This window comes from Bos javanicus, chromosome 4, assembly GCF_032452875.1.
Source record: "Bos javanicus breed banteng chromosome 4, ARS-OSU_banteng_1.0, whole genome shotgun sequence".
Classification (NCBI taxonomy): Eukaryota; Metazoa; Chordata; class Mammalia; order Artiodactyla; family Bovidae; genus Bos; species Bos javanicus.
Window position 1 is genome coordinate 39890269 of NC_083871.1, and position 27219 is coordinate 39917487.

At 37.7% G+C, this 27219-nt stretch overlaps 1 protein-coding gene across 1 annotated transcript; it reads left to right on the top strand.

Annotated features, from left to right (window-relative positions):
- Positions 1-754: 754 nt before the first annotated feature.
- LOC133246887 (histone H2B type 1-L-like) lies at positions 755-23829 on the top strand. The gene is made up of 3 exons (XM_061415460.1): positions 755-1108; positions 14481-14532; positions 23654-23829. Exons 1-3 carry the CDS (start codon positions 755-757, stop codon positions 23827-23829), a joined length of 582 nt encoding a protein of 193 aa, XP_061271444.1.
- Positions 23830-27219: the final 3390 nt, after the last annotated feature.

The window sequence follows — 27219 nt, forward strand, 5'->3', positions numbered from 1 at the left end:
CCCATCCCTGGGATTCTCCAGGCAAGAACACTGGAGTGGGTTGCCATGTCCTTCTCCAGTGCATGAAAGTGAAAAGTGAAAGTGAAGTTGCTCAGTTGTGTCCGACTCTTCAAGACCCCATGGACCGCAGCCCACCAGGATCCTCCGTCCATGGGATTTTCCAGGCAAGTGTACTGGAGTTGGGGTGCCATTGCCTTGTTAAACCAGAATTCCTCACAGGAAAAAGGCAACAAAGAATTTACAAAACATGGTGACCACTAGGGGGCATATTGTATTTTCTTATCAGAGAGATCGCACTAAATTCTGTTTTTATAGTTTTAAGCAGTCCTAGTAACAGGTGACAAACTTTGAAATTAGTAGCATTTACAAAAATAGCTCAAAATTTATTTTTATCATTATAAGAGGAATACATGTTTTCTATAAACAATTATAAATTGTTTAGTAGTATAAATTTAAGGAATTCCTGTTAATTCTGTCAAGTGGCATACAAAATTATTTTAATATTGCACATATATATTTCCAACATGAGTATTTTTTTACACTACTTTCATACACTTAATTTCCTATTATAAGCATTTCCACCACATTACTATATTTGGTTAAATTTAATTTTTGTCTTTCTTATATTCCATCTTATATTTATAATTATGGAGTGCTTAAACTTTCCTTTATTATTGAATATTTAGGCCGTCTCAGATTTTCCATTAACATAATCCATACCCCTTCTGTGTTGTTGGGTGTTGTCATTATAGACATGCCTGAACTGGCTAAGTCTGCTCCTGCCCCTAAAAAGGGCTCTAAAAAAGCTGTGACCAAGGCCCAGAAGAAGGACAGCAAGAAGCACAAGCACAGCCACAAGGAGAGCTACTCCGTGTACGTGTACAAGGTGCTGAAGCAAGTCCATCCGGACACCGGCATCTCGTCCAAGGCCATGGGAATCATGAACTCCTTCGTCAACGACATTTTCGAGTACATCGCTGGCGAGGCATCACGCCTGGCGCATTACAACAAGTGCTCGACTATCACATCCAGGGAGATCCAGACTGCCATGCGCTTGCTGCTACCTGGGGAACTGGCCAAGCACACCATGTCCGAGGGCACTAAGGCTGTCACCAAGTATACCAGCTCTAAGTAAATATAATATGCCTAGCCGCTGTTAATGGAGAAGGCAATGGCACCCCACTCCAGTACACTTGCCTGGAAAATCCCATGGACGGAGGGCCTGGTGGGCTGTAGTCCATGGGGTTGCTAAGAGTCGGACACGACTGAGAGACTTCACTTTCACTTTCACATACCCTGAAAAGTGCACTAGTAAAAGCATAAGTGTAGGCAGACCTGGATCATGTCTCAACTATGCCATTTACTACTTGAGCTGTGGGGTTAGTCATTAATACTTCTAACCTTCAGGGTATTTTTTCTTTTTCATTCTTAAAATGATGGATAATAAATAGTATCTAATGGCAATTGCTTTTAGGACTAAGTGACTTAAAACCCATAGAAAAGCATGAGCTCAGTATATAGAAAGTATTAAAGACATGCTAGCTTATATTAGAATTTAATCCCAGGTGGCACTAGAGGTAAAGAATTCCCTGTCAATGCAGGAGACATAAGAGACCTGGTTTCGACCCCTGGGTCAGGAAGATCCCCTGGAGGAGAGCATGGCAACCCATTCTAGGATTTTTTCCTGGAGAATCCCATGGACAAAGGAGACTGGCAGACTATGGCCCATAGACTCGCAGAGTCAGACATGACTGAAGTGAGTTAGCACATATGCACTGCTATGACTTTTGTATATGAATACTCATTCATTTGCTCATTCAAAAGTCAGTGACCCTTACTTCCAAATTGCTTTCCAAAATACTCCAACTTATAATCTTTAAAGTTACTTTTAAGTGTTAGGTTTCTTTATCAATACTAAAACTGTAAATAACCCATTGAGAAAATAACATGGCTTTGAGGGCCGTTGGAATTCATATCCTCTTTAGATGCAAAACTTATACACATGCATCAGAAAACATTTTGTGTATCTGATTTGATTTCATTTTTTTTTCAAAATGAGATAATCTGAGATAAAATGAGATTGGTGAGCATTTTATGTGTGTATATCTATGTCCTATTTTCTTAAGGAAGGGAAACAATAGTACTTGTAAATCACAGGAAGCTCTGTATCTCAACAAAGGTAAAGAACGGCAAGTATAAACATTGCTGTTGTTGTTCAGTCACCCAGTCATGTCTGACTCTTTTTGACCCCACAGACTGCAGTACGACAGGCCTCCCTTTCCCCCACCATCTCCCAAAGTTTGCCCAAGTTCATGTCCATTGCATCGATGATGCCATCCAGCCTTCTCCTCCTCTGACACCCTCTTTTCCTTCTGCCCTCAATCTTTCCCATCATCAGGGTCTTTTCCAATGTGTCGGTTGTTTGCATGAGGTGAAAAAAAAATACTGGAGCTTCAGTTTCAGCATCAGTCCTTCCAATGAGTATTCAGGGTTGATTTCCCTTAAGATTGACTGGTTTGATCTCCTTTGTCTCTAAACACAACCTTCCTCAAATATGGGACCTGCTCATCTGCTTAAACAGTTTCAAGCTGATCTTGTCTTCTTTCTCTGGGACAAGTATCTTATTTAGTGTAAATATGCAGAATCTTTCATCCTATTTCCTTTGGCTTATATTGTCTATCAGAGAAGGCAATGGCACCCCACTCCAGTACTTTTGCCTGGAAAATCCCATGGACAGAGGAGCCTGGAAGGCTGCAGTCCATGGGGTCGCTGAGGGTCAGACACGACTGAGCGACTTCACTTTCACTTTTCACTTTCATGCATTGGAGAAGGCAATGGCAACCCACTCCAGTGTTCTTGCCTGGAGAATCCCAGGGATGGGGGAGCCTGGTGGGCTGCCGTCTCTGGGGTCGCACAGAGTCAGACAGGATTGAAGCGACTTAGCAGCAGCTTATTGTCTATAATCTTTGTTAAAAACTCAAAGAGTCAAAGAATCTACTCAGTAATATTTGGATAATGACTATATTATCATTTGGAAGCTCACTTTCAGTTCAGTTCAGTTAGTTCAGTCGCTCAGTCGTGTCTGACTCTTTGTGACTCCATGCATCACAGCATGCCAGGCCTCCCTGTCCATCACCAACTCCCAGAGTTTACCCAAACTCATGTCCATCGAGTCGGTGATGCCATCCAGCCATCTCATCCTCTGTCATCCCCCTTTCCTCCTGCCCCCAATCCCTCCCAGCATCAGGGTCTTTTCCAAAGAGTCAACTCTTTGCATGAGGTGGCCAAAGTATTGGAGTTTCAGCTTTAGCATCAGTCCTTCCAGTGAACACCCAGGATTGATCTCCGTTAGGATGGACTGGTTGGATCTCCTTGCAATGCATTCATTAATAAATGTAATAAAAATTAATTCAGTTAAGACACATGTCTGAAATTTTTTTTTTTTTTTTTTTTGCCTTTTGACTAATTACATATAATTAGAAGACACTGAAATATAGAGAATGCCACAGTTTACATGTACCTCGCCCTTTTGAGGGGGCTGCATACATGTGTGCATGCTAAGTCGCTTCAGTCATGCCTGACTCTGTGACCTTATGGATATAGCCCACGAGACTCCTCTGTCTGTGGGATTCTCCAGGCAAGAATACTGGAGTGGGTTGCCGTGCCCTCCTCCAGAGGATTTTCCCAACCCAGGAACTGAACCCACATCTCCAGCACCTTCTGCACTGGCAGGAAGGGTTTTTTTTACCACTAGTGCCATATGGGAAGCCCTTTAAGGGGGCTGCCAACTATATATATTGGAAAGTTCTAATCAAGAACCAATTAATTTTAGGTACAAATATATTTAATATTCTATTTTTCTGTACATCCATATGGCCAGAAAGCAGAAAGCCTTGAAAGCTGAATGTCCTGGGGGCACTTAGGATACTAAAGATCAACTAGTAAATAAAAACAAATAAAGCGAAATAAATTACTCTTACCTTTGGGTTTTGGATTAAAACAAACAAACAAACACAATCCTCAAATAAGTGAGCTTTTCACTAAGTTACTTGCATAAAATCTTTTAGAGGTTTGATTACTTTCAAGAAAAAGAAGTGGTATCCTCAAAATGACTTTCCTTACCCTTCACTCTCCCAGTGAAGGGGCTTTCTGGATTTTAGATAAGAATGTCAGCTATGTTAATGTGAAAGCTGCTTATAAAAGGATCAGATTAAAGGTCTAAAATGCAAATAGCTATTGAAAAGTAAGCTGCTGGACATCTACTCTGCTTATCTATTTCAACTAAGACTTGGGCAAACATCATTGGTAAGAGAAAGTAGACTCTTATCTATTCAATTTAGAGTTCTTGTTGAATTTTATTACTTGTTTCCAATCTTATTTAGTTGATATTATAAAGATACAGTCTAGGGAAAAGATTGTGAGTGAAAAGTAAAACACTCAAATCAGGAGAGACTTATGGAAAGCTAGATGGGAGACCATTCATTGGTCCTGAATTTCAGCTCACTGGCAATTCGAAAAGAAAATCATGAAATAATAGAATGATGGTATGGGGAGGGAGGAGGGAGGAGGGTTCAGGATGGGGAACACGTGTATACCTGTGGCAGATTCATGTTGATATATGGCAAAACCAATACAATATTGTAAAGTTAAAAAATAAAATAAAATAAATTAAACAAACAAACAAACAAAAAATCAGCATATCCCCAATGACAGATTAAAAAAAAATGAATTTCAACAATCAAAAAAATAAAATGAAGAAAATGTACAAGTAGACATAGATAAATATGAAAAAAACCTGTGGGAAAAAATGGTTGCAAAGGAAATACAAAACATTTGCTTTGAAAAAAAAAAAAAGAAAGAATGAGAGACATTTCCAGGAAATCGGTGACAAGTTGCTCATTTCTAGAATCACCTCCACCCAGCCAGTAATTTGGAGCAAACGCTGACTCACCAGACAGTGACTTGGGAGTGAATTTTTGAATAGAAATTTAATATAATTTGGAACAAAAAATACAAAAAAAGTTCCACCGTAACTTATTTGATAGGATAATTTAAATTAATTTAAATAAAAATGGGCCACCATATTACTAGTGAATTACAGAGTGAGAGACTCTCCAGTGTCTCAGATTCCTTCTACTTCTTTACATTTATAACTGAAGAAAGTGTCTTATGAAAGGTGCTCAGAAAGTCAGGTTTCCTGCCCTTTTGACAATATCAGAGTTCTGCCTTGTATGTGAACCCAAGGGAAGGTGAAACAAGACTTCCACTCAGGATTTTACCACAGCTTCTCCTATTTTAAAAGTAAGATTCCCCCCTGCCCCCCTCTAAGAGATGTCCCTTTACTAATGAGCAGAGGTTACCACAGGGCCTTGGAAATGAATCACCTAAATGTAAGCAGATACTTGCTCAAAATGATATTATTAACTAGCCCTCCAGTAGCTTTAAGGTCCTCCTAAACTCTGAGCTTTTTTATGCATAAAGACCACTAGTGTTTTGTCTATTTATTCTCAGTGCTAGGGATATTCAACAAATATTTGTTAAATGAATGACTAAATCTTCACAGATGCAAAATACATAGACTCTGTCCAAGGTGAATAATCACATTTGTCTCTTAATTTTAACTGGTTAAAAACTAGTGACCATATGCTCCTATTAAATTATTCCTATCATGTTTACATGCTTCCATAGTTTCATATATTTATATCATCATAATAGCTTGGTAAATTTTCCCCATCCAACTTGATCCAATAAAAATACTCTTGTAAGATCCAATACAAATACTCTTTTAATTTAATTCTTAAATAAAATGTTACCTAGAACATTTAATTGGTCATGTTCTAGGTAACAAATTACAGACAATAGGATTTTTCAATATAATTCAACTATTTTATTTTTCCTTTATTCTCTTCATTAGAACAATGTAAACACACACAAACACACCTACACATCTGCCCCCATGCACACATACACACACATACAAAGAGACACACATTTAGAAGAAATATTTAAGATTAATTCTACCCTGCATTCAGGGAAACAGAAACAATGAGTGTGAATATTTGCATACACATTGATTTGAGGTTTTCTAATAAATATGAAGTCTCTTACAGTAATTTCAGCAACCCAGAGAAGATTAAGGAGATCTACCACTGGCTAAAGAGAGAGATGAAAAGACTTCAAACTGTTCTCTAAAGAAGAAGTAGAAAGAAGCATTGGAAATTTCACTTTGGGAGTCTTTAAAGAAGGGCTTATATAGTCAGCAAAAACAAGACCGAGAGCTGACTGTGGCTCAGATCATGAACTCCTTATTGACAAATTCAGACTTAAACTGAAGAAAGTAGGGAAAACCACTAGACCATTCAGGTATGACATAAATCAAATCCCTTGCAATTATACAGTTGAAGTATCAAATAGATTCAAGGGATTAGATCTGACACACAGAGTGCCTGAAGAACTACGGATGGAGGTTCATGACATTGTACAGGAGGTGGTGATCAAAACCATCCCTCAGAAAAAAAATACAAAAAGGCAACATGGTTGTCTGAGGAGGCCTTACAAATAGTGGAGAAAAGAAGAGAAACTAAAGGCAAAGGAGAAAAGAAAAGATATGTCCATTTGAATGCAGAGTTCCAAAGAATATCAAGGAGAGATAAGAAAGCCTTCCTCAGCAATCAGTGCAAGAAATACAGGAAAACAAGAGAATGGGAAAGACTAGAGATCTCTTCAAAACAGTTAGAAATACCAAGGGAACACTTCATGCAAAGATGGACACAATAAAGGATAGAAATGGTATAGACCTAACTGAAGCCAAAGATATTAAGAAGAGGTGGCAAGAATACACAGGACTACACAAAAAAAGATCTTAATAAACCATATAAACATGATGTGATCACTCACCTAGAGCTAGACATCATGGGGTATGAAGTCAAGAGGGCCTTAGGAAGCATTACTATGAACGAAGCTAGTAGAGGTTATGGAATTCCAGTTGAGCTATTTCAAATCCTAAAAGATGGTGCTGTGAAAGTGCTGCACGCAATATGCCAACAAATTTGGAAAACTCAGCAGTGGCCCCAGGATTGGAAAAAATCAGTTTTCATTCCAATCCCAAAGAAGTGAAGTGAAGTGAAAGTCACTCAGTTGTGTCCGATTCTTTGTAACCCCATGGACTATACAGTCCAAGGATTCTCCAGGCCAGAAAACTGGAGTGGGTAGCCATTCCCTACTCCAAAGGATCTTCCCAACCAAGAGGATTGAATCCAGGCCTCCTACATTGCAGGCAGATTCTTTACCAGCTGAGGCAGCAGGGAAGCCCCAATTCCAAGGAAACGCAATGCCAAAGAATGTTCAAACTACCTCACAACTGCACTTATCTCACACACTAGAGAAGTAATGTTTAAAATTCTTGAAGCTAGGCTTCAATGATATGTGAACAGAGAACTTCCAGATGTTCTAGCTGGATTTAGAAAATGCACAGGAAACAGAGATCAAATTGCCAACATCTACTGGATCATAGAAAAAGCAAGAAAATTCCAGAAAAACATTTACTTCTGCTTCATTGACTATGCTAAAGCCTTTGATTTTGTGAATCACAACAAACTATGGATAATTCTTAAAGAGATGGGAATACCAGACCACCTTACCTGCATCCAGAGAAATCTGTATGAAGCTCAAGAAGCAACAGTAGAACCAAACATGGACCAATGGACTGGTTCCAAATTGGAAAGGAGTATTCAAGGCTGTATATTGTCACCCTGCTAAGTTAACTTGTATGTAGAGTAAAACATGCAAAATGCTGGGCAGAATGAAGTACAAGTTGGAATCAAGATTGCTGGGAGAAATATCAATCACCTCAGATATGCAGATGACACCAGCCTTATGGCAGAAAGCAAAAAGGAACTAAAGAGCTCATGATGAAAGAGAAAGAGGAGAGTGAAAAAGCCGGCTTAAAACTCAACATTCAGAAAACTAAGATCATGGCATCTGGACCCATCACTTCATGGCAAATAGATGGAGAAACAATGGAAACTGACAGAGTTTATTTTCTTGGGATCCAAAACCACTGCAGATGGTGACTTCAGCCATGAAATTAAAAGACTCTTTCTTCTTGGAAAAAAAAGCTATGACAAACCTAGACAGCTTATTAAAAAGCAGAGACCTTACTTTGGTGACAAAGGTCTCTCTACTCAAAGCTATGGTTTTTCCAGTAGTCATGTATGGTTGTGAGAGCTGGACCATAAAGAAAGCTGAGTGCCGAAGAATTGACGCTCTTGAACTGTGGTGTTGAAGAAGACTCTTGAGAGTCCCTTGGACTGCAAGGAGATCAAACTCATCAATACTAAAGGAAATCAATCCTGAATATTCATTTGAAGGACTGGTGCTGATGCTGAAACTCCAATATTTTGACCACCTGATGTGAAGAGCAGATGCATTGGAAAAGACTCTGATGCTGGGAAAGATTGAATGGAGAAGGCGAACAGGACGACATAGGATGAGATGGTTGGAAAGCATCACCGACTCGATGGACATGAGTCTGAACAAGCTCCTGGAGTTGGTGATGGACGTGGAAGCCTGGCATGCGGCATTTCATGGGGCTGAAAGAATCACAACTGATTGACTGAATTGAACTGAAGGAAGGGCCAATATTCATACTCAGACAGTTCTTGCCTTCGCATTTTATCCCATGGTGAAGCATAAGTAAATAGGATTAGGGTACATTATCTTCACAAATTAAAACTCGTGATTACTGGGATGGAATTGGGCAAGACTTGGAACATAAGTACTAAGCCACATTTACTTAAAGAATGTAAATTATTACATGCTTCCATAACACTAGTTACAATTTGAATAATTATCAGTCTTTCATTCTGTTGTAGAAAAAATTAAATATAAAATGGAGAGTTTTCAATTGCTAAGAGATTTGTATGGTTTTTCACAGTTAGAAATTGAATATTTAAAAATATAAAACCTTCTTTAATTCTACATGTAAACATATATGAAGCATTCCAATTCAGATACTATTTTCAGATATGCAAGCTTATTTTCCATATTTGAAAAAAACATTGTGTATGTGGAAGATTTTCAATTGCTAAGTGATTTGCAAGGTCTTTCAGGCTTAGAATTATAGCAGAATATTTAAAAATATAGAACCTCCTTTAATTCAACATGTAAACATATATGAAGCATTCCAATTTGGATATTGATTTCAGAGATGAAAAATTATTTTCCATATTTGAAAAAAACATTGTATATACAGTTTATCAGATCAATCATGGTTGTATGTCAGGGTTACTTAAAATTTATTATTATTATTTAAAACAAATTTTTATTTATTATTTAAATTTTTAAATTTATTTTTAAAATAATTTATTATTTAAACAAAATGTTTTCTAGTTGTAGATGTCAGAGATATTTTATTTTCTGTAGAGAGGCTAGACCTACAGTTTTATTGGAATGATCTTGAGTTTCATTTTATTCTCCCATCATTATTATCCAAAATCACCATGAAGTCCTCATAATGTACTTCTACACATTCCAACAAGAATTAACCCCAGTAAAGAGGTTTCTTTTCTTTGGGGATTTAATCATTGTATAGCTAAGAATGTGCACGTTCTTATACAAGTCATTCTAAGAGTCTCCAAATTATGATTTCCCCTCACCCCCCAAGTTAGACTGCTTTTCTCAGTCTTTAAATTAACATCTTTAAAAAGTTATTCTATATTCAGACAAAGATTAAATATATTTTTTACATTTCATAAATCTCTTTTTTAAAGATATTTTTGCTTATTTTTTTAAGAGTCATTTTAGATTCACAACAAAATTTTAAAAGTACAGTGATTGTCCAAATACTCCCTTCCCCCATGCATGTATAATTCCCCCATTACCAATATTCCTCACAAAACTGGTATACTTGTTACAACTGATGAACATACGTGAATATGTCATAATCATCCAAAGTCCATACATTACTTTAGGGTTAACTTTTGATGATGAACATTCTATGGGTTTGATCAAATGTATAGTGACATGTATCCACCATTGTAGCATCATACAGAATACTTTCACTGAACTAAAAACCCTCTCTACTCTGTTTATTCATCCCTTTCCTCTACCAATTCCTATGTGTGTCAACTACTGAATTTTTTACTGTCTCCATGGTTTTGCCTTTTACAGAATGTCATATAGTTGGAATCATACAACATGTAGCCTTCCAGATTGGCTTCTTTCATTTATTAATATGCATTTAAATTTCCTCCATGTCTTTCCATGGTTTGATAGCTCATTTATATTTAGCAATGAATAATATTCCATTCAGTTTATTTATCCATTCACCTACTGTAGGGCATGTTTGTTGCTTCCAAGTTTTGGCAATGAATGAATAAAGTTACTATAAACATCTGTGTACAGATTCTGGGTTTTGTTTTGTTTTGTTTTAAACAGAAATATTTGTACTCATCCTTAAGAATATAACAAATTAATATACATGAACAATAGATTCAACCCATCTTTTAAGTATAAAGGGCCAAATATGAGAATCTTTCCACCCTCCATCTGACCCCTATCCTTAGTTTCACAGCACTAAAGTTAACTACTCTTAACATTTGCATTATATATGAGCTAAATATGAGTAAAGATATTTTAGAGAAGCAGGGCAGTTCAAGAACAAGTGAGAAAAAAAAATACTGAGATCTTAAGAATTGTTTTCAATGTGTAAAAAAAATATATTTAAACAGTTTGAATTAAAGAACAATACATAAAATGTCCAGGTATATTGTATAGCTAGATCTACTCTATAAGTACTCTAGTTTACACAGGTATATCCTAGAAAATATGTGAGTTTTAAAGATTTATTGTCTGGACATATGTAGTTTGCCTAATGTAGTTTCTCTATATATGTTCTAAAAGAATACTTAATGAGAAAATAAGATCATAAATAGATTTTTCTTAGCAAAACCTAACTGGGGTGAGCTTCATTTTTTAAATAACTAACTTACAAGTTTAAAATAGCTAGACACGAACATATTTCTTTTTTTTTTAAACGATTCTCATTCTTATTAACTTTTTAAATACTAAAACTAGTGTTATAACTCAAGATAATGTTTTTAGGAAACCAAGGGTCATCAACAAAAAATATATATATTTTAATCACCTTCTATAATTTGGTAATACTGAGGATTAAAGCTCATTTTTAAAGTTAAGTATTAAACATTTGAGTAATGTTTTAAAAGAAGAAGAGATGAAAATAACTATATGTTTTTGATAGTTCATGATGGAATAGATTCACAAGTTTCCTTTTCTCTTGGAATCTATTTATTTTGCTTTAACTGAAACATTCCCTCCCTGACTTATCAGTTCATGGGTTCTTAATAACTCCAACAACTTTCCAGGCCTGAAGAGAATTCTTAGTTCTTATTCTACAGTTCACCTCATCATTTGCCAACCATATTTCAACAAGCTACTGTATGACTTTTCATCTCCTGCTTCAAAATTTTCTGCGGTTTCCCTTCTTTCCTTGTAGAAGTTTTACAAATAAATCTTCAGGGTATTAAAGCATAATGTCTTCTTTTGAAACCTCAGAAAAATAGTTATATACAGTAAAGGACTGACTTTCTTGCTACATTTGGGGGGAAAATATCAAATAAAGGAGAACATTTTAGCCACAGAAAAGTAAATTTAGCTTAAGAAAAAATATTTAAGGTGGAGAGTCTGTTTAATTTCAGAAGTTAAGAAAAACATGTCAAAAATAAAAGTCTAACAAGAAAACATTAATTATATCTGTTTCATAATGACTCCAAGTATATTATTGAACATATATAGTTGTCCAAATAAAGTGTTTCAAGCTATTCTTTTTCATAAATGCGGGAAAAAAATGATTTTCCAAAAGTAATGAGATGTCTACAGTGATCTTCATAACCCCAGCTCTTTTACCTCTTGACCTCACAACATGCTTCACTCTCATCCACAGGCATTCTGTTTGTACCTCAAATATGCCAGCTACTCTCAGGAGCTTTAGGCACTGCTGTATCCTTCTCCTGTGACTTTCCTTCCCCAAGTATCTGAATATCTACACTGGTGACATCTCACTATTTAGGATTTAGCTCAAATTTCATTTCCTGACTACATTCTCTAATTAGCTTCATTGATTTGCTTTCTATAATTTTACTCTGTTTTACTGTTTTAATAGCAATTGATATTTTCTAAATAGCTATTTCTAAATAGCAATCGAAATTTCCTAAAACTTTGATGATCATTTGATTATCTTTTGCCTGTATTCTCCCTAGAGTTAACCTTTATGGTAGTGGGATCTTTTTATCGTGTTCCCTTTCTGTAGGCCAATTTCAGAAAACCACATGTCACATAATAGATATTGAATAAATATTTTAATAATTATTTAATTTCATTAATGGTTCTATCAACTCCCCTTGACTGAGCATGGATGATTGAGCATTTTACAAGTAGAAGGGCTTTATTTTATTGGAGTGCAATTATCTTTTCAATGTTAGTATTAATACTGCACTTACTGGGGATGCTAACATTGAAAAGATAATTGCACTGCAATAAAATAAAGCCCTTCTATTTGTAAAATGCTTTATTTTATTTACTTATTTTATTCAAATTAGAATAAAGTGCCTAGGTTGAATTTCCTATTATGGGAAATCAGTGCCTTCTACTGATTGTCTTTTCAATATTATTGTAAAGTCATTTCACAAAGTAAACCTAAATTAATTCACTAATTCAATAAATATATATTTATCTCATACCTATTATATGCCTACAAAGCTCTAGGGACTGAGATATATCATTAGACATAATAACAACAATACACTATTTTTGTTCTCATGGACCTACTATTTTAGAAGGAATAGACAAATAATTAAATTAAAGATAATACTTTTATAAATGTTAAGAGTGTATAGAAAGGTGACATGTAGAAGCAGATGAATGTGATAAATAGTTTCAGGGTCAGAACAGGTTGAAATTTTAAAGAGAATGTTTAAGAATGTTTAAATTCTTAATGTTTAATGTTAATGTTTAAAGAGAATGTATAAGACCAGGTCTTATAAAGGCGAGAGACATATGTAGAGATTCCAGACAGAAAGAATTGACAATATATAGGTCTTAAAGTAGGGGGAAATGCCTGGACGTGTGGAGAAACAGCAAAGAAGGTTCGTTTGACTAGAGTTGCATCAGCGAGGTGAAGAGATGAGTAGGAGGCAAGGTGTGTGTGTGTGTGTGTATGAGAGAGAGAGAGAGAAACTAGATGATATAGGACGCTGTTAGCTACTCTAAGAACTCTAACAGATCTTATTGTGAAATGGGATGTCCCAGTCACCACCATGGGATAACAAGCCCAGGAAACTAGAAGGCAATCAGTGCACCATACATAAACAAGAGGAATGGAAGAGCAAATGACCTAGCCACACCTGAAGGGAGATGGAAATGGCAGATCCTGGACACTCAAAGGCAGATGGTCCAAACAGATACAAAAAACAATGGGGCTAGTCAGTGCCATTTAACCCTTAGTTGGCACTCCAATTGACCCTTGAGAATCCCCAGCTGACACTGGATATAGGGGGGAAGCCTATAGAATTCCTAGTTGATACTGATGCCAGTAATCAGTTCAGTACTGATTACTCAGTACTGAACACCAGTTCAGGCAAACTTGATCACAAGAGTTGTAAAGCTATGGGTATATCAGGGAAAGCCCAAGAATGGGCATTCATAGATCCATTAGGCCTAACTGACCAGGGTGTTTTTAGACTGTCAATCAGCCTATAACCTCACTTTTTTGGTAAAGAAATCCACTGGGGAGTACCCAAACACACAACAAAAACAACACTTCTAGACAGTCCTGCTCTAAGGATTTAAAAATTCTCCCACCATATTCTGAGAAACTTTAGCTAAAGACCTAATCCTCCTCCAGTATGTAGACAACATTCTGATAGTCAGACCTACTAAGAAGGCCTCTGACAAAAATAATGTAACCACCCTTAATCACTTAACTAATAAAGGATATAAGGTGTCCAAGTGAAAGGCACAAATATCATAAACTAGGATGACCTATCTAGGCTTCATTCTCACATAAAGCCAGAGAGGCTTATACCAGGAAAGGAAAGAAGCCACTTGCAGCCTTGCCTTTCTAAAACTAGAAGACAGCTTAGGGGATTCCTGGGACTGGCTGAATTTTGCTGCATCTGAATTCCTGATGCCTAATAGCTAGATCTCTACATGAAAAGTTGAAAGGAAAGAATGATGATCCTTGTGAATGAAATTTATATATTAAGCACCCTTTAAACCATTGAAAAAGCAATGTCTTCAGGCTCCTACCCTGGTCCTCCCAGATTTAGCTAAATCCTTTGACCTTTACATTCATGAGAGAAGGGAAATCAGCCTCAAAAACTGGTACCACTTTTCTTGGTTGTTGCTTCTTTCTCTATAAACAATTAGATCAAACTGCTAAGGGATGGCCTCCTTGCCTACAGGCAGAAGCAGCTATTACAACCCTGCTGAAGGAAGATGAAAAGTCAATGATCGGTCAGTCAATTACTATATGGACTCCACAGTAGGTTCAGGTGTAAAAAATTCTAAATGAATGGCTATCCCCCAGAAGGTCCATTCAAGGTCACGTTATGCTTTTAGACAACCCCGTGGCTACCATAAAAACCTGTCACACACTAAATCAGGCCACCTACTACCCAGAGAAACAGGGACCCTGAAGTATGACTTTCTAGGAACCATAGGCACATCTATTACAGATGTCCTGACTTGACCAAAGAAGTGAGTCTTGCCTAAATGCTGAACAGGAATGGTTCACAGAGGGGAGGAGTTTTATGAGAGCGGGGGAAAAGCCTGGTGCAATACACACTGACCTCCCAGATACAAGTCATAAAAGCAAGAACCCTATTCTCAGGGACTTCTGCATAGAAAGTGGGGCTGACAGCCATCACCTGAGCCTTAGTGCTTGTGATGGAGAGTATCTTAAATGCTTATACAGATTCCCCAAATGTGTATGACGTCATACATGTGTGTAAGTGCATGCTAAGTCACTTCAGTCATGTCTGATTCTGTGTGACTCCATGGACTTTAAGCCCGCCAGGCTCCTCTGTCCATGGGATTCTCCAAGCAAGAATAATAGAATGGGTTGCCATGCTCTCTTCCAGGTGATCTTCCCGACCCATGAATGCATCTCCTGCATTGCAGCTGGATTCTTTCCTGCTGAGCCACTGGGGAAGCCCATAGTTACTTTGAAGAATTAACAGATGAAACATGACTTAAAGCATATTGAAGCTCTTAGAAGCAGTTCAGCTTCCAAAAAAGGTGGCAGTGATTCCTTGTAGGATTTACCAAAAAGGAGGGTGCAGAGACAACAAAAGAAAACAACAGACAGATGCAACTGCTAAAAGGGCCACCTTGAGCCAGTGACCTGGCAACTAGTCCTCACACCTTAAAGGCAAGATCCATCCAGTTACTCTCCAATCTGTTCAAAGGGATGATTAGATAAAAACACAAAATTGGGCTTCAATCTAGGAAGCCATGGGTGTCTAGTTAATGAACATGGGCCATACTTCTTCCCCCAAACTGCAGCTTGTCAAGCCATCAGGGAGGCCCAATAAGCGAGGAAAGTTCTCAAGGAATATGATGACCAGGTACTGCCCATGCCCATCAACCCGGCCCTCCACCCTTTCCAGCCAGGAGATGGGGTGTACCTAAAAACCTGGAAAACAAGCAACCCACAAAGTCAGCTCACCTAAGTGGACCAGATTCCATTTAGTGATCCTAACCATCAATTCTTCTCCAAAGTTGCAGGAGAGAGTTCACACTGGATTTAAGAGGGACCCCAATCCCCAACCTCCCAAGAGACAACCTTTGGCAATGGATTTCCTTGACTACTCATGTGACTCTCTCTCTTCTTCAAGCTTCTCTTCTGAAAAACAACCAAAGTGTAACCAGGGATATTCAAGCCACAGCAGTGACCTCAACCTCAGGGAACACTTGCCTACAAACAACAAACCTAGATACCTTCATTTTTAGAAATTTGACATGTAACCATTATTTCCTTGCTAATATTTGGGCATCTTAAATTGGCGTCCTTTGTCTCAAAAAGGTTAGACAAATTGTGGTTGCTGAGGGGTACAGTTAGGGCTGAGTCCTGGTGACCATCAAACCCATCTAAGAACAACTGGAAAAAGTTCTCCTCTACTTGGGTTATGATGAGGCTGACACTTAGCCAGAAGATGTTACAGACATCCGAACTGTGCCCCTTGGCGCCCCTCAAGAATGAAGAGTTGCATGTCCATTCTCTGTGTCTGCATCTCTATTCCAGCCCTGCAAATAGGTTCATTGGGAGGGGTGGGTTCAGAGGAAGGGGTGGGTATATGTATACCTACAGCTGATTCACATTGTTGTACAGCACAAAGGAATACAAGGTTGTAAAGCAATTATACTCCAATTAAAAAAAAAAAAAGAAATATGACACTCTAGAGCCCAACAGCGGAAACTACTGAAGCCCGAGCTCTGCAACAAGAGAAGCCACTGCAATAAGCAGCCCGTGCACCCTGCTCACCACAACTAGAGAAAAGTTTGCACAGCAACGAAGACCCAGGGCAGCCAAAATAAATAAATAAATAAATATTTAAAAAAAAAATCCAGGGGAACAAAACTAGAATCTGGGGAATAGAATGAAGTCTAACCTTTTTTCCTTTGTGCTTAGTCTAGTTTGACTTGCTCACAGAGTGCCCCACATAGAGAACTGTAAACTGGCACTTCAGACCCGAGTTCCTGGAGAGAAACGGCTGTGGTAACTACACCCCAGCTCTTCCAGCTGTATGAATAAGCTCCGTGGAGGACCCTCAATTCAAGATGTGCGGGCCGGTCATGTGCAGAGACGCTGCAGTGGGCACTGCGATCTAGAGCCTCAGCCTACACCAGAGATGCGCCTGCCCCGCCCCCGTGGGAACTCTGGTCCCTCCTGCTGACCGGATTCCTTTAAAGCAGCCCTGCCCAGGACTAGTGTTGGTTGCTCAGTCATGTCTGATTCTTTGCCAATTCATGGACTGAACCCCATAGTCTCCTCTGTCCATGGGATTCTCCAGGCAGGAATACTGGAATAGGTTGCCATTCCCTTCTCCAGAAGATCTTCCTGACCCAGGGATCAAACCTCTCTCTCCCGCATTGCAGGCAGATTCTTTATCATCTGAGCCACCAGGGAAGCCCCTGCCCAGGACTAGAGATGCAGATGTAGAGACACTTGTGGGCACAGTGGGGAAGGAGAAGGTGGACAAATTGAGAGAGTAGCATTGAAACATACACATTACCATATGTAAAACAGCTAGTGGGAAGTTGCTTGTATAACACATGGAGCTCAACCTGGTGCTCTGTAACATCCTATAGAAGTGGGATGGGGCGGAGGGTGGGAAGGAGGTTCAAGAGGGAGGGGACAATTGTATACTTATCAGTGATTCACATTGTTGTATGGCAGAAATCAACACATTGTAAAGCAACCACTTTCCAATTAAAAATTTAAAAAATAAAATAAAAGCAGCTTTGCCCCCAGTCTCTCTGGATAGCATGTGCTCCAGATCTTACATTTCTCAAAGAAAAAAGCTTCCCTTTGCTTCTGAGCTGATCTGGGTCATGATCTATTGGCTTGAAAGACACAGGGAAGAAGGTCCCTTCCTGGGGAATGACTCAGGAGGGTTAGTAATGGAAACAGGGAGACCAATTAGGAGCATGTTTACAGTAATTCTGGAGAAAGATAGCTATGGCTCAGATCACAATATTTTGATCAATCCTAACAAACTTAATGTAAGCAAGGTACTATTTGAGGCACTTTGTTCTTAAGAAGAAATGCCAAGAATTGGTAACTAATTTGGTGGGTATAGTAGGAGACGGAGGTGGTGTATTGACTGATGAACAGCATTCATTCCCATGAAGAAAATTTTGGAGTAGCAATATGTTGGAAATAAAAGAGAGAGAAAGTAAGTGCAAGCAGGACAGAAAGTTATATAAGCTCCTTCCACACGATTCTACTCGTCTCATTTGCCACTATCAGATAAATTTTCCTCAAGTACAATTCTGGTTATGTCTACTTTCTCCTCAAGAAATATATAGGGCCTTTTATAATCCATAAAACAAAGGCCAACCTTGTTAAACTAGAACCCACAGCTTTGGGTTAAACAATCTTTCTATATTATTTCTTCTCCTTTTTTTTTCTCATATCTCATGATTCTGTGAAAAGCAATAATCTCTTTCCTTTTACAAATCCCAAGACTTTCTATATCAATATATTTTTGTCTCAATAGAAACCTCCCTTCTTGTGACCTTTCTCCTTATTGTTTATCCTGTTTCAGGCCCATCTTAAGTGGCACCTCCTTCTTGAAGCCCTCTATGATTACCTTCATGATTTTTATCTACCACTCTATTTTAAGTAAAATTGTTTAATGGCTCCTTATTATTTTTCAGATTGTATTATCAATATTCACTCAGTGTGCTCACTTTAACTATATGTAGGAATTTTAAACAAGCAAAAGGATGCAATTTTATTCTACCCAAAAGAAATCTTATAAATTTGAACATATGATAAAAATGAAATTCTATGAAGTTAAACTAAGATGAAATATGTTACATGTTTAAGATCACAGAGCTAGTACATGATTGAAGTGGGGATTTTATTATTATATTACCATATCACTATACTATATTATAACATTACTTGGTGATCTGAAAGTAGTTTCTCAAGACTGAAATTTTCTTTGTATATAGGAGTAGAAGGGGATAAGGCTGGGGATATAGGACCCAAAGCAACAAGTAACTTAGTGAAATTACTCAGTTGTGTCTGACTCTTTGTGACCCCATGGACTGTAGCCTACCACGCTCCTCTGCCCATGGGATTTTCCAGGCAAGAGTACTGGGGTGGGCTGCCATTTCCTTCTCCAGGGGATCTTCCCAACCCAGGGATTGAACCTGGGTCTCCCGCATTGCAGACAGATGGACATTTCACCATCTGAGCCACCAGGGAAGCCCAGACAAGTAACTTAAATGCCACAGATTGTTTAGATTTTATCCTGAAGTAAGATGGGTAGAAATGGAAGGGTAACATAAAAGCTCTTCCTGTGTCTGTTTGGGTTGTGCCCTGCACAAGGGCTTCATGACTTCATGGATGTCATTTTATTAGGCATGTTCACACCCTAGACATGTGAGAGCTTAGGAGTAAGCAGGAATAGTGCCAGCTCTCACACGAGAGATAACCCTATACTCTATAACCCTATGCTGTACATGTCATCAGGCACACACTCAGAAAAGCACAGACACAGAGACTCATTGGCACAGTCAGTGATATCAGATATTCCGTGTCTGGGCCATCCTTTGGATATTCCCACCGTTACTTTTATTTCTTCCTGCTGTAAATATGATATTATGTGGGATGGAAGTAGGATATGGAGTGTGCTTGTTGCTGATAGTATCTGTGATCCTTCAAGTGAGAGGCATTGTGAGTAGGCAAGTCTGGGCACACGTGGAAATAAGGGCTCTGAAAAGCTCCCCAGCAGCAGGATATTACACTGTGCAATAATATTCTAAGTTTAATTAATATATGCATATATATATATATATATATATTTGCATTTATTTGCCTATACTCGAGAAAGGAGAGCTTTCTTTAATTCTCGCGAAGGCACCAAATGGACTAGAAGTTTTTTTCAGGTAACATAATCAGAGGCTAACTCTATTTTGGTCTTTTAACACCTTCCACAAATATGTGTTAAGTGCCTGCTTTGAGTTCAAACAATAAACTTAGAGATGCTGTGAAAGACGGAGTATGTGGAGTTTACAACATGCAGCAAGAGAAGTTAAAAGGATATCACAGAGTATAGGTGACAAAACATGGGAATAAAGAAGAGGGTCAGATTCCCTAGATATGTCAGAGCTAAACTTGACAGACTCCGATCGTTATATTGATTGAACATGTGGTTAGGAAGGGGTACAGAGAAACTGCAGATATGCAGATGACACCACCCTTATGGCAGAAAATGAAGAACTAAAGAGCCTCTTGATGAAAGTGGAAGAGGAGAGTGAAAAGTTGGCTTAAAGCTCAACATTCAGAAAACTAACATCATGGCATCCGGTCCTATCACTTCATGGCAAATATACGGGGAAACAGTAGAAACAGTGGCTGACTTTATTTTTCTGGGCTCCAAAATCACTGCAGATGGTGACTGCAGCCATGAAATTAAAGGACGCTACCCTTTGGAAGGAAAGTTATGACCAACTTAGATAGCATATTCAAAAACAGAGATATTACTTTGCCAACAAAAGTCTGTCTAGTCAAGGCTATGGTTTTTCCTGTGGTCATGTATGGATGTGAGAGTTGGACTACAAAGAAAGCTGAGCACTGAAGAATTGATGCTTTCGAACTGTGGTGTTGGAGAAAACTCTTGAGAGTCCCTTGGACTGCAAGGAGATCCAACCAGTCCATCCTAAAGGAGATCAGTCCTGGGTGTTCATTGGAAGGACTAATGTTGAATCTGAAACTCCAATACTTTGGCCACCTGATGCGAAGAGCTGACTCATTGGAAAAGACCCTGATGCTGGGAAAGATTGAGGGCAGGAAGAGAAGGGGATGACAGAGGACGAGATGGTTGGATGGCATCACCGACTCAGTGGACATGGGTTTGGGTAAACTCCAGGAGTTGGTGATGGAAAGGGAGGCCTGGCGTGCCGTGGTTCATGGGGTTGGAAAGAGTTGGACATGACCGAGCGACTGAACTGAACTGAACAGAGAAAGCAGGGGATTAAAAAGAGAGAAGTTAAGGATCTCTAAAATTCTAATTTCCTGTCTGCAGTCTTTGGGAAGATGACAGCAAAATCAAAAAAAGCAGGTTTGATGGGCAAATAGATACCATGATTCACTTTTCACATACTGCACTTATATGTATGGATTATGTATGTACAGGAGAATATGTGCGTATCTGTGTACAAAGAGAGAGCTCTGTCTGAATTAACCATTATACTCTGTATATAAAAACTACTAAGTACTGCCAGATTAATGAAATACCATGATGTTTTATATGTTGCTATGAGTATTTTCTGAACACCTGTTTAAGCAAGGGACTATATTTCACTTTAGGGGCTACAAAAGTGATCAAATTTCATTTGAGAAAAAATGAAATGTTAAAAATCACAAAATAGTGGTAGTAACAGCAACAAGAAATACTTCTAAGACATACTGAGCATTTGTCATGTTCAAGATACCTGGCAAGCAATACATAAAATTATATAAATTTTCTTTGATTTTCACAAATCATTTTACAGATGAAGACATTAAGGTACAAAGAAGTTTGAAAAACTTACCAAAGTCACTAAGTTTAAATAGAACTGAGTTTTAAATGGAAATTAACTTCTGAACCCTGGCTCTTAAACTTTAACATATATCATTGTACATATAATAAAAATAAACATTGGAATGTTTGCCAAATCAATGATAAATAGCATAAATGTTATTTTTTACTTTTAACTTTTTAATGTTTCTAATTTTTTCTAAAAAAACTGTATTTTATGTCAAAATAGAGTTGATTAACAATGTTGTGTTAGTTTCAGGTGTACAGTAAATTGATTCAGTTATACATACACATGTACCTATTCTTTTTTAAATTATTTTCGCATTTAGATTATTTCAACCTATTGAGCAGAGTTCCCTGTGCTATATATAGTAGGTGCTTGTTGGTTATCAATCCCAAACTTCTCATCTATCCCTCCCCCTCACCTTTCTCTCCTGGTAACCATCAATTCATTCTATAAGTCTGTGAATCTGTTTCTATATTGTAAATAAGTTCATTTGTATCATTTTTTTAATTCCTCATATAAGCAATATCACATGATATTTGTCTTTCTCTGACTTATTTCACTAAGTATGATCATCTCCAGGTTCATCCATGTTGCTGCAAAAGGAATTATTTCATTATTTTTAATGGCTGAATAATATTCCATTGCATATATACACCTCATCTTTATCTATTTGTCTGTTGATGGATATCTAGGTAACTTCCATGTCTTGGCTATTGTAAACAGTGCTACACTGGGGCACATGAATCCTTTCAAACCATGTTTTTCTCCTAATATACACCCAGGAGTAGGATTGCTGGATCATAGGGAATCTTTTAGTTTTTTAAGGAATCCCCATATTGTTCTCCATAGTGACTAGACTAATGTACAGTCCCATTAATAGTGTAGGAGGGTTCCCTTTTCCCCAAACCCTCTTCAGCATCTATTGTTTGTAGAAGTTTTGATGACAGCCATTCTGACTGGTGTGAGATGATATGACATTGCAGTTTTGACTCGCATTTCTCTAATAATTATAAAATAATATTGATCATCTTTTCAGGTGCTTCTTGGTCATCTGTACATATTAATATAAATGTTATTTAAGTTAGAGGAAGGAGATGAATGGGAGATAGTCTAAATAGATTTCTTAGGATACAAGGTACATAAAAGGTCAGTTTTTTATAGAACTGGTCATATTGAGGCTGCATTCCAAACTAAGGAATATGACAAAAACAGTGCTATGAATTCTCAAGTTAGATATGGATAAAAGAATAGAGCTTTTGTCATTGTCAGAGTTGCCAATTTGGTTGGCTTTAGTTGAACATAAATTGTTACAAGTAGTTTGAGGCCCATAATAAAGAGCTTTGTATTTCATGATAAAAGACTGGATTTTATCCTGTCAGCACAGTGGAAATAATTAAAGTTTTAGTAAGCAAATGACAAATAGATGCAGTGTTTTAGAAATCTGCCAACAATGCAGGAGATGATGGGAAAAGAAGAAGAGCTGCTAAGGCCAGGAAAGCTATACCAATGACACAGGAATTTACTGATTATAGATGTAATACCACTATGGTTAAAGAGACATGGACAATGAAATGCAAGACTAGGAAAAAGAAACAATGAGACTGGTGACTTCATGGAGGTGTTAAAAGTATATAGGAAATGGAAACAAAGCAGGAGAAAGGAGTCTAAAAATGCTAGAAAGTCTGTAGAATTGAATATTATAGAAAGAGTAGAAAAAAAAGACTTGAAATAAAGGATGATTTTGAAAGAATTAATTTTACATTTTTACATGATGGAAAGATATCTGAGGAAATATATGTATATATATTATATATACACACATATATACATTTACATATTACATTTATATTTATATATATACATTTATACACACACACACACATACATAGAGCTCTAACTTCTCATCTCAATAATCGCTCACCCCATTCTTAGAAAATCGCCATACCTCTTTATTTGCAGACCTAATAGTCAAAAGGAAGCCTCCGAATTGCTTGGAACCTATCTCACAAACTGATATGCAAGCATAACTCTCCTTTTCTCCTTGTCTGGAAAAACTTTCCTACCTTATATATGGCCTGTGTTTTGGGTTGTACTTTCCAGAGGCTTCACTAAATAGATTTTCTTTCCTTCTGGGATTTTCAATCTCTCCCTTTCCTTTTTCTACCTCCCGTTTACATTTCAACAGACACAAACTATTTCCATATTAGGATAAACAGCATGAAATAAGTCCAAATACCTAACCTTGATCTACCACGCCCTCATGAAACCCCTCCTCTTTCAGTACAAGTCTGTTGGGTTCTTTTATTTAAAACAGCTTTTGATGATGCAATTGCAGAAGTGGACACACTGAGTGAAGAAAGCTATAAGGACTCTACACTTACCATGCAGTTGTTATGTGATAATCTGACACTAAGGACTTCAGACATGCAGGGTGATGGTGAAGAGCAGAATAAAGAAGCACTGCAGGATGTGGAAGATGAAAATCAGTGAGATATAAAAGCCACAACCCTAGACCTTTCCATCTCACCCCTCTTGGAAATTCCCCTATTGTCACTGAGAACCAGCAAATCTGACTTTTACATTTGGTCTCAGTATTTAAGTTCCTTCCCTGTTGGGTTTTTTTCCTTTTCTTTTTTTTTTTTAACAGTTTTCAAAAGTTCTTAAAGGCAAGAGTAAATTTCTGTGGATTTTACTGGTTCCAGCTTTTAGGTTCTTTAAGAACACTAACAGGACTGCATAGAGGCTTTTTCAGCATTACTGTACAGTGGCAAATCACCATTAGAAATGGAAATTACATTTGAAAAATATTAGAATTTTACATTATGCAAGCATCTTGGAGAGAGGTTAATCACACTACAGAGGTGTATACGGTATTATTTTCCCTTTTTCTAATTGTTTAAATTGAATTTTATACCAATGTTTAAAATTAATTGGGTGTTAGCTTGAGGTGGTAAAAGGTTGTTTGGGGAGTTTGTTGTAATGGCTTGGCTGTAAAAAAAAAGTGTTTCAAACTCTGCCGAAATGTTGCTGAAAAGCATGGTGCTGGTAACAGCTCAACAATCTGTGGCTGTTCATTCTTGTCTGCTTTTCCTCTCCCTCTGAAACAGGTTAGCATTGAAGGTGGAATGGAAAAGCCTGCATGCGTGTTCAATTCCTTGTTTCTTCTCCTTCCCTCTCCCCCTGGGCCCTGCCCGTCCCCTCCTTCACTGATGTAACCTCTTTTGTTCAGTATGTGTAACTTGAAACTAATTTGTACTACTGGATATCTGACTGGAGCCACAGATACAGAATCTGTATTGTTCTTACTGAAACACAGCATGTATTAACATTAAATAAAACAAACCTAAATTAAAAATGACAAAAAAAAAAATCTAAACACTTACTGTTCAAGGTGAACACATTTCACCTACCTTTAGTTTACTTATATTTATATTACCATTTATATTGCCCTGTCATACACCACTGAAACTGTCCTCCACAAAGTAGATGCGATCATTATTGCCTTACTCCTAAACGTGTTCAGTTCAGTTCAATTGTTCAATCATGTCAGACTCTTTGCAACCCCATGGACTGCAGAACGCCAGGCTTCCCTATCCATCATCACTCCGGGAGTTTGATCAAACTCATGTCCATCAAATCAGTGATACCATCAAACCATCTCATCCTCTGTCATCCCCTTCTCCTCCTGCCTTCAGTCTTTCCCAGCATCTGGGTCTTTTCTAATGAGTCAGTTCTTCATATAAGGTGGCCAAAGTATCGGCGCTTCAGCTTCAGCATCAGTCCTTCCAATGCATATGCAGGACTGATCTCCTTTAGGATTGACTGGTTGGATCTCCTTGCAGTCCAAGGGACTCTCAAGAATCTGCTCCAACACCACAGTTCAAAAGCATCAATTCTTCAGTGCTCAGCTTTCTTTATGGTCCAACTCACACTCATACATGACCAATGGAAAAATAATAGTTTTGACTAGACAGACCTTTGTTGGTAAAGTAATGTCTCTGCATTTTAATATGCTATCTAGGTTGGTCATAGCTTTTGTCCTAAAAGTACAGAAGACTTTTAGACCATATTTCATTTGCTTTCTTAGTAAGATTTGATACTATTGACCTACTTTTCTTTTGTGAAGGAGTTTCTTTTTAATCTTGTAAAAACACAATTGCCTGCATCCTATTCTATGTTTTTTACCCCTTGGTCTCTTTATAAATATGTGCCTTAAAAGTTTGTGATACTGAGGGCATAGTCCTTGCACCCATCATTTCTAAATCTGCCTACTCTCCCCTTATTATCTTGTCTACTCCTTTGGCCTTGCTTACCATCTGTATGTTCAGGAATCCAATAGTATTTTTTTCTATCCCCTTTCCTTCACCTAAATTCCAGAATCACATATACTCACTAATTTCATGAAAACAAGTTCTGGGTTTTCTAATAGGCATCATATTCCAACTTGTTTCATAGAAATAAGTTCTGGATTACCTTATAGATATCAAATTTGTCCAAGCCAAAAATGTTTAACCCCTGTGGCTCAGCTGGTAAAGAATCTGTCTGCAACCTGGGAGACTTGGGTTCAATCCCTGGGTTGGGAAGATCCCCTGGAGAAGGGAAAGGCTACTCACTCCAGTATTCTGGCCTGGAGAATTCCATGGACTGTCCATAGGGTCACAAAGAGTCAGACATTACTGAGTGACTTTCACTTCACTTCACACTATATCAATTAATCATTGAGTCTTGCTTTAACAATATTATATATCCAGGTAATTTGGAATATAAATAATTTCTATGAAGCTTCAAAATGTAATTTTAAAACTGCTGGCAATTTTTTTGGACACAGCAATTGTCCAAAATTTGTCCAAAATTTAGAGTTTCAATTTGTTTTGGAAAAATCCCTAGAATTATTCTTTTATTATATAAATACAAAGTGATTTCTCATTCATTGTTCTTGGGAAAAAACTGTGAATTTTCTACTGATCTCTTAAGTAGTGACTATGACTTAAAACACTGGAGTGTAGAACTGCTTTCTTGAAGAGTGAGAGAAATATGTATTATTTTGGGTTTATGGGATTTTCCCCCTTTTATTCTAAATATATATGTTGATACTACTATCTCTGAAGAGTATTATTCATGGAAGCAGTGAGGGGTGGGTGACGGTGTATGTGTGTTTGTTTGCATGTGTGGTTGGGGTAAATGCACACATACGTGCCTATAAGTGTGTATGTCAGGGTAAAGAGTTACCTACAGGAGATAGGAAGCAGAGATGAAAGACAGAAGGAAAAAGGTAGAGAAATATCTTCACCCCATGTAGTTGACATGATCCTAAACAAAAGGGCCATATTCCCTTTCTAGACTGAAACTCCTCATGTCCCTTTATTCTACATGGAGTAGAGCTAAAGTTCTTTGCTTAAGAGATCCCACATCCTTGTGATTTTACCAATAAATATTTTCTCTTCCTAACTCAGTCAGTTTAAAGTACTTTAACAGAATAATATAGACTGAGTGGTTTAGATAAGAAAAATTAATTTTTCACAGTATCAAAGCCTGGAAGACTGAGATCAGGGTGTCAATAAGGACCTGTTCTTGGTGAGGGCCCACCTTCTGATTCACAGGCAACTACCTCCTCCCTGTATCCTGACATGACAGAGATAAAAAGTTCTGGTTTCTTCATTTCTTTGTAAGCGCACTAATCCCATCATGGGGTCTCTATCCTTATGACCTAAACTAACCCTAATTATTCCTCAAAGGCCCTACCTCCAAATACTAACACATTGGGGATTAAGGTTTTAGCATATACATTTGGGGAAGACACAAACATTCAGTCTATAGCAGCTACTATTTTTAATGGCTACACTACAGCCAGAAAAAAAGCAAAACAAAAAACTTTTGTTG

What these genes read in the sequence shown, in the direction of transcription:
- LOC133246887 (XM_061415460.1), top strand. Translation starts at nt 755, where the DNA reads ATGCCTGAACTGGCTAAGTCTGCTCCTGCCCCTAAAAAGGGCTCTAAA. An exon ending in TGTCCGAGGGCACTAAGGCT is followed by an intron (nt 1,109 to 14,480) that starts GTCACCAAGTAT and finishes CCTTGCCTACAG; the next exon opens with GCAGAAGCAGCTATTACAAC. An exon ending in AGATGAAAAGTCAATGATCG is followed by an intron (nt 14,533 to 23,653) that starts GTCAGTCAATTA and finishes TATTTAAAACAG; the next exon opens with CTTTTGATGATGCAATTGCA.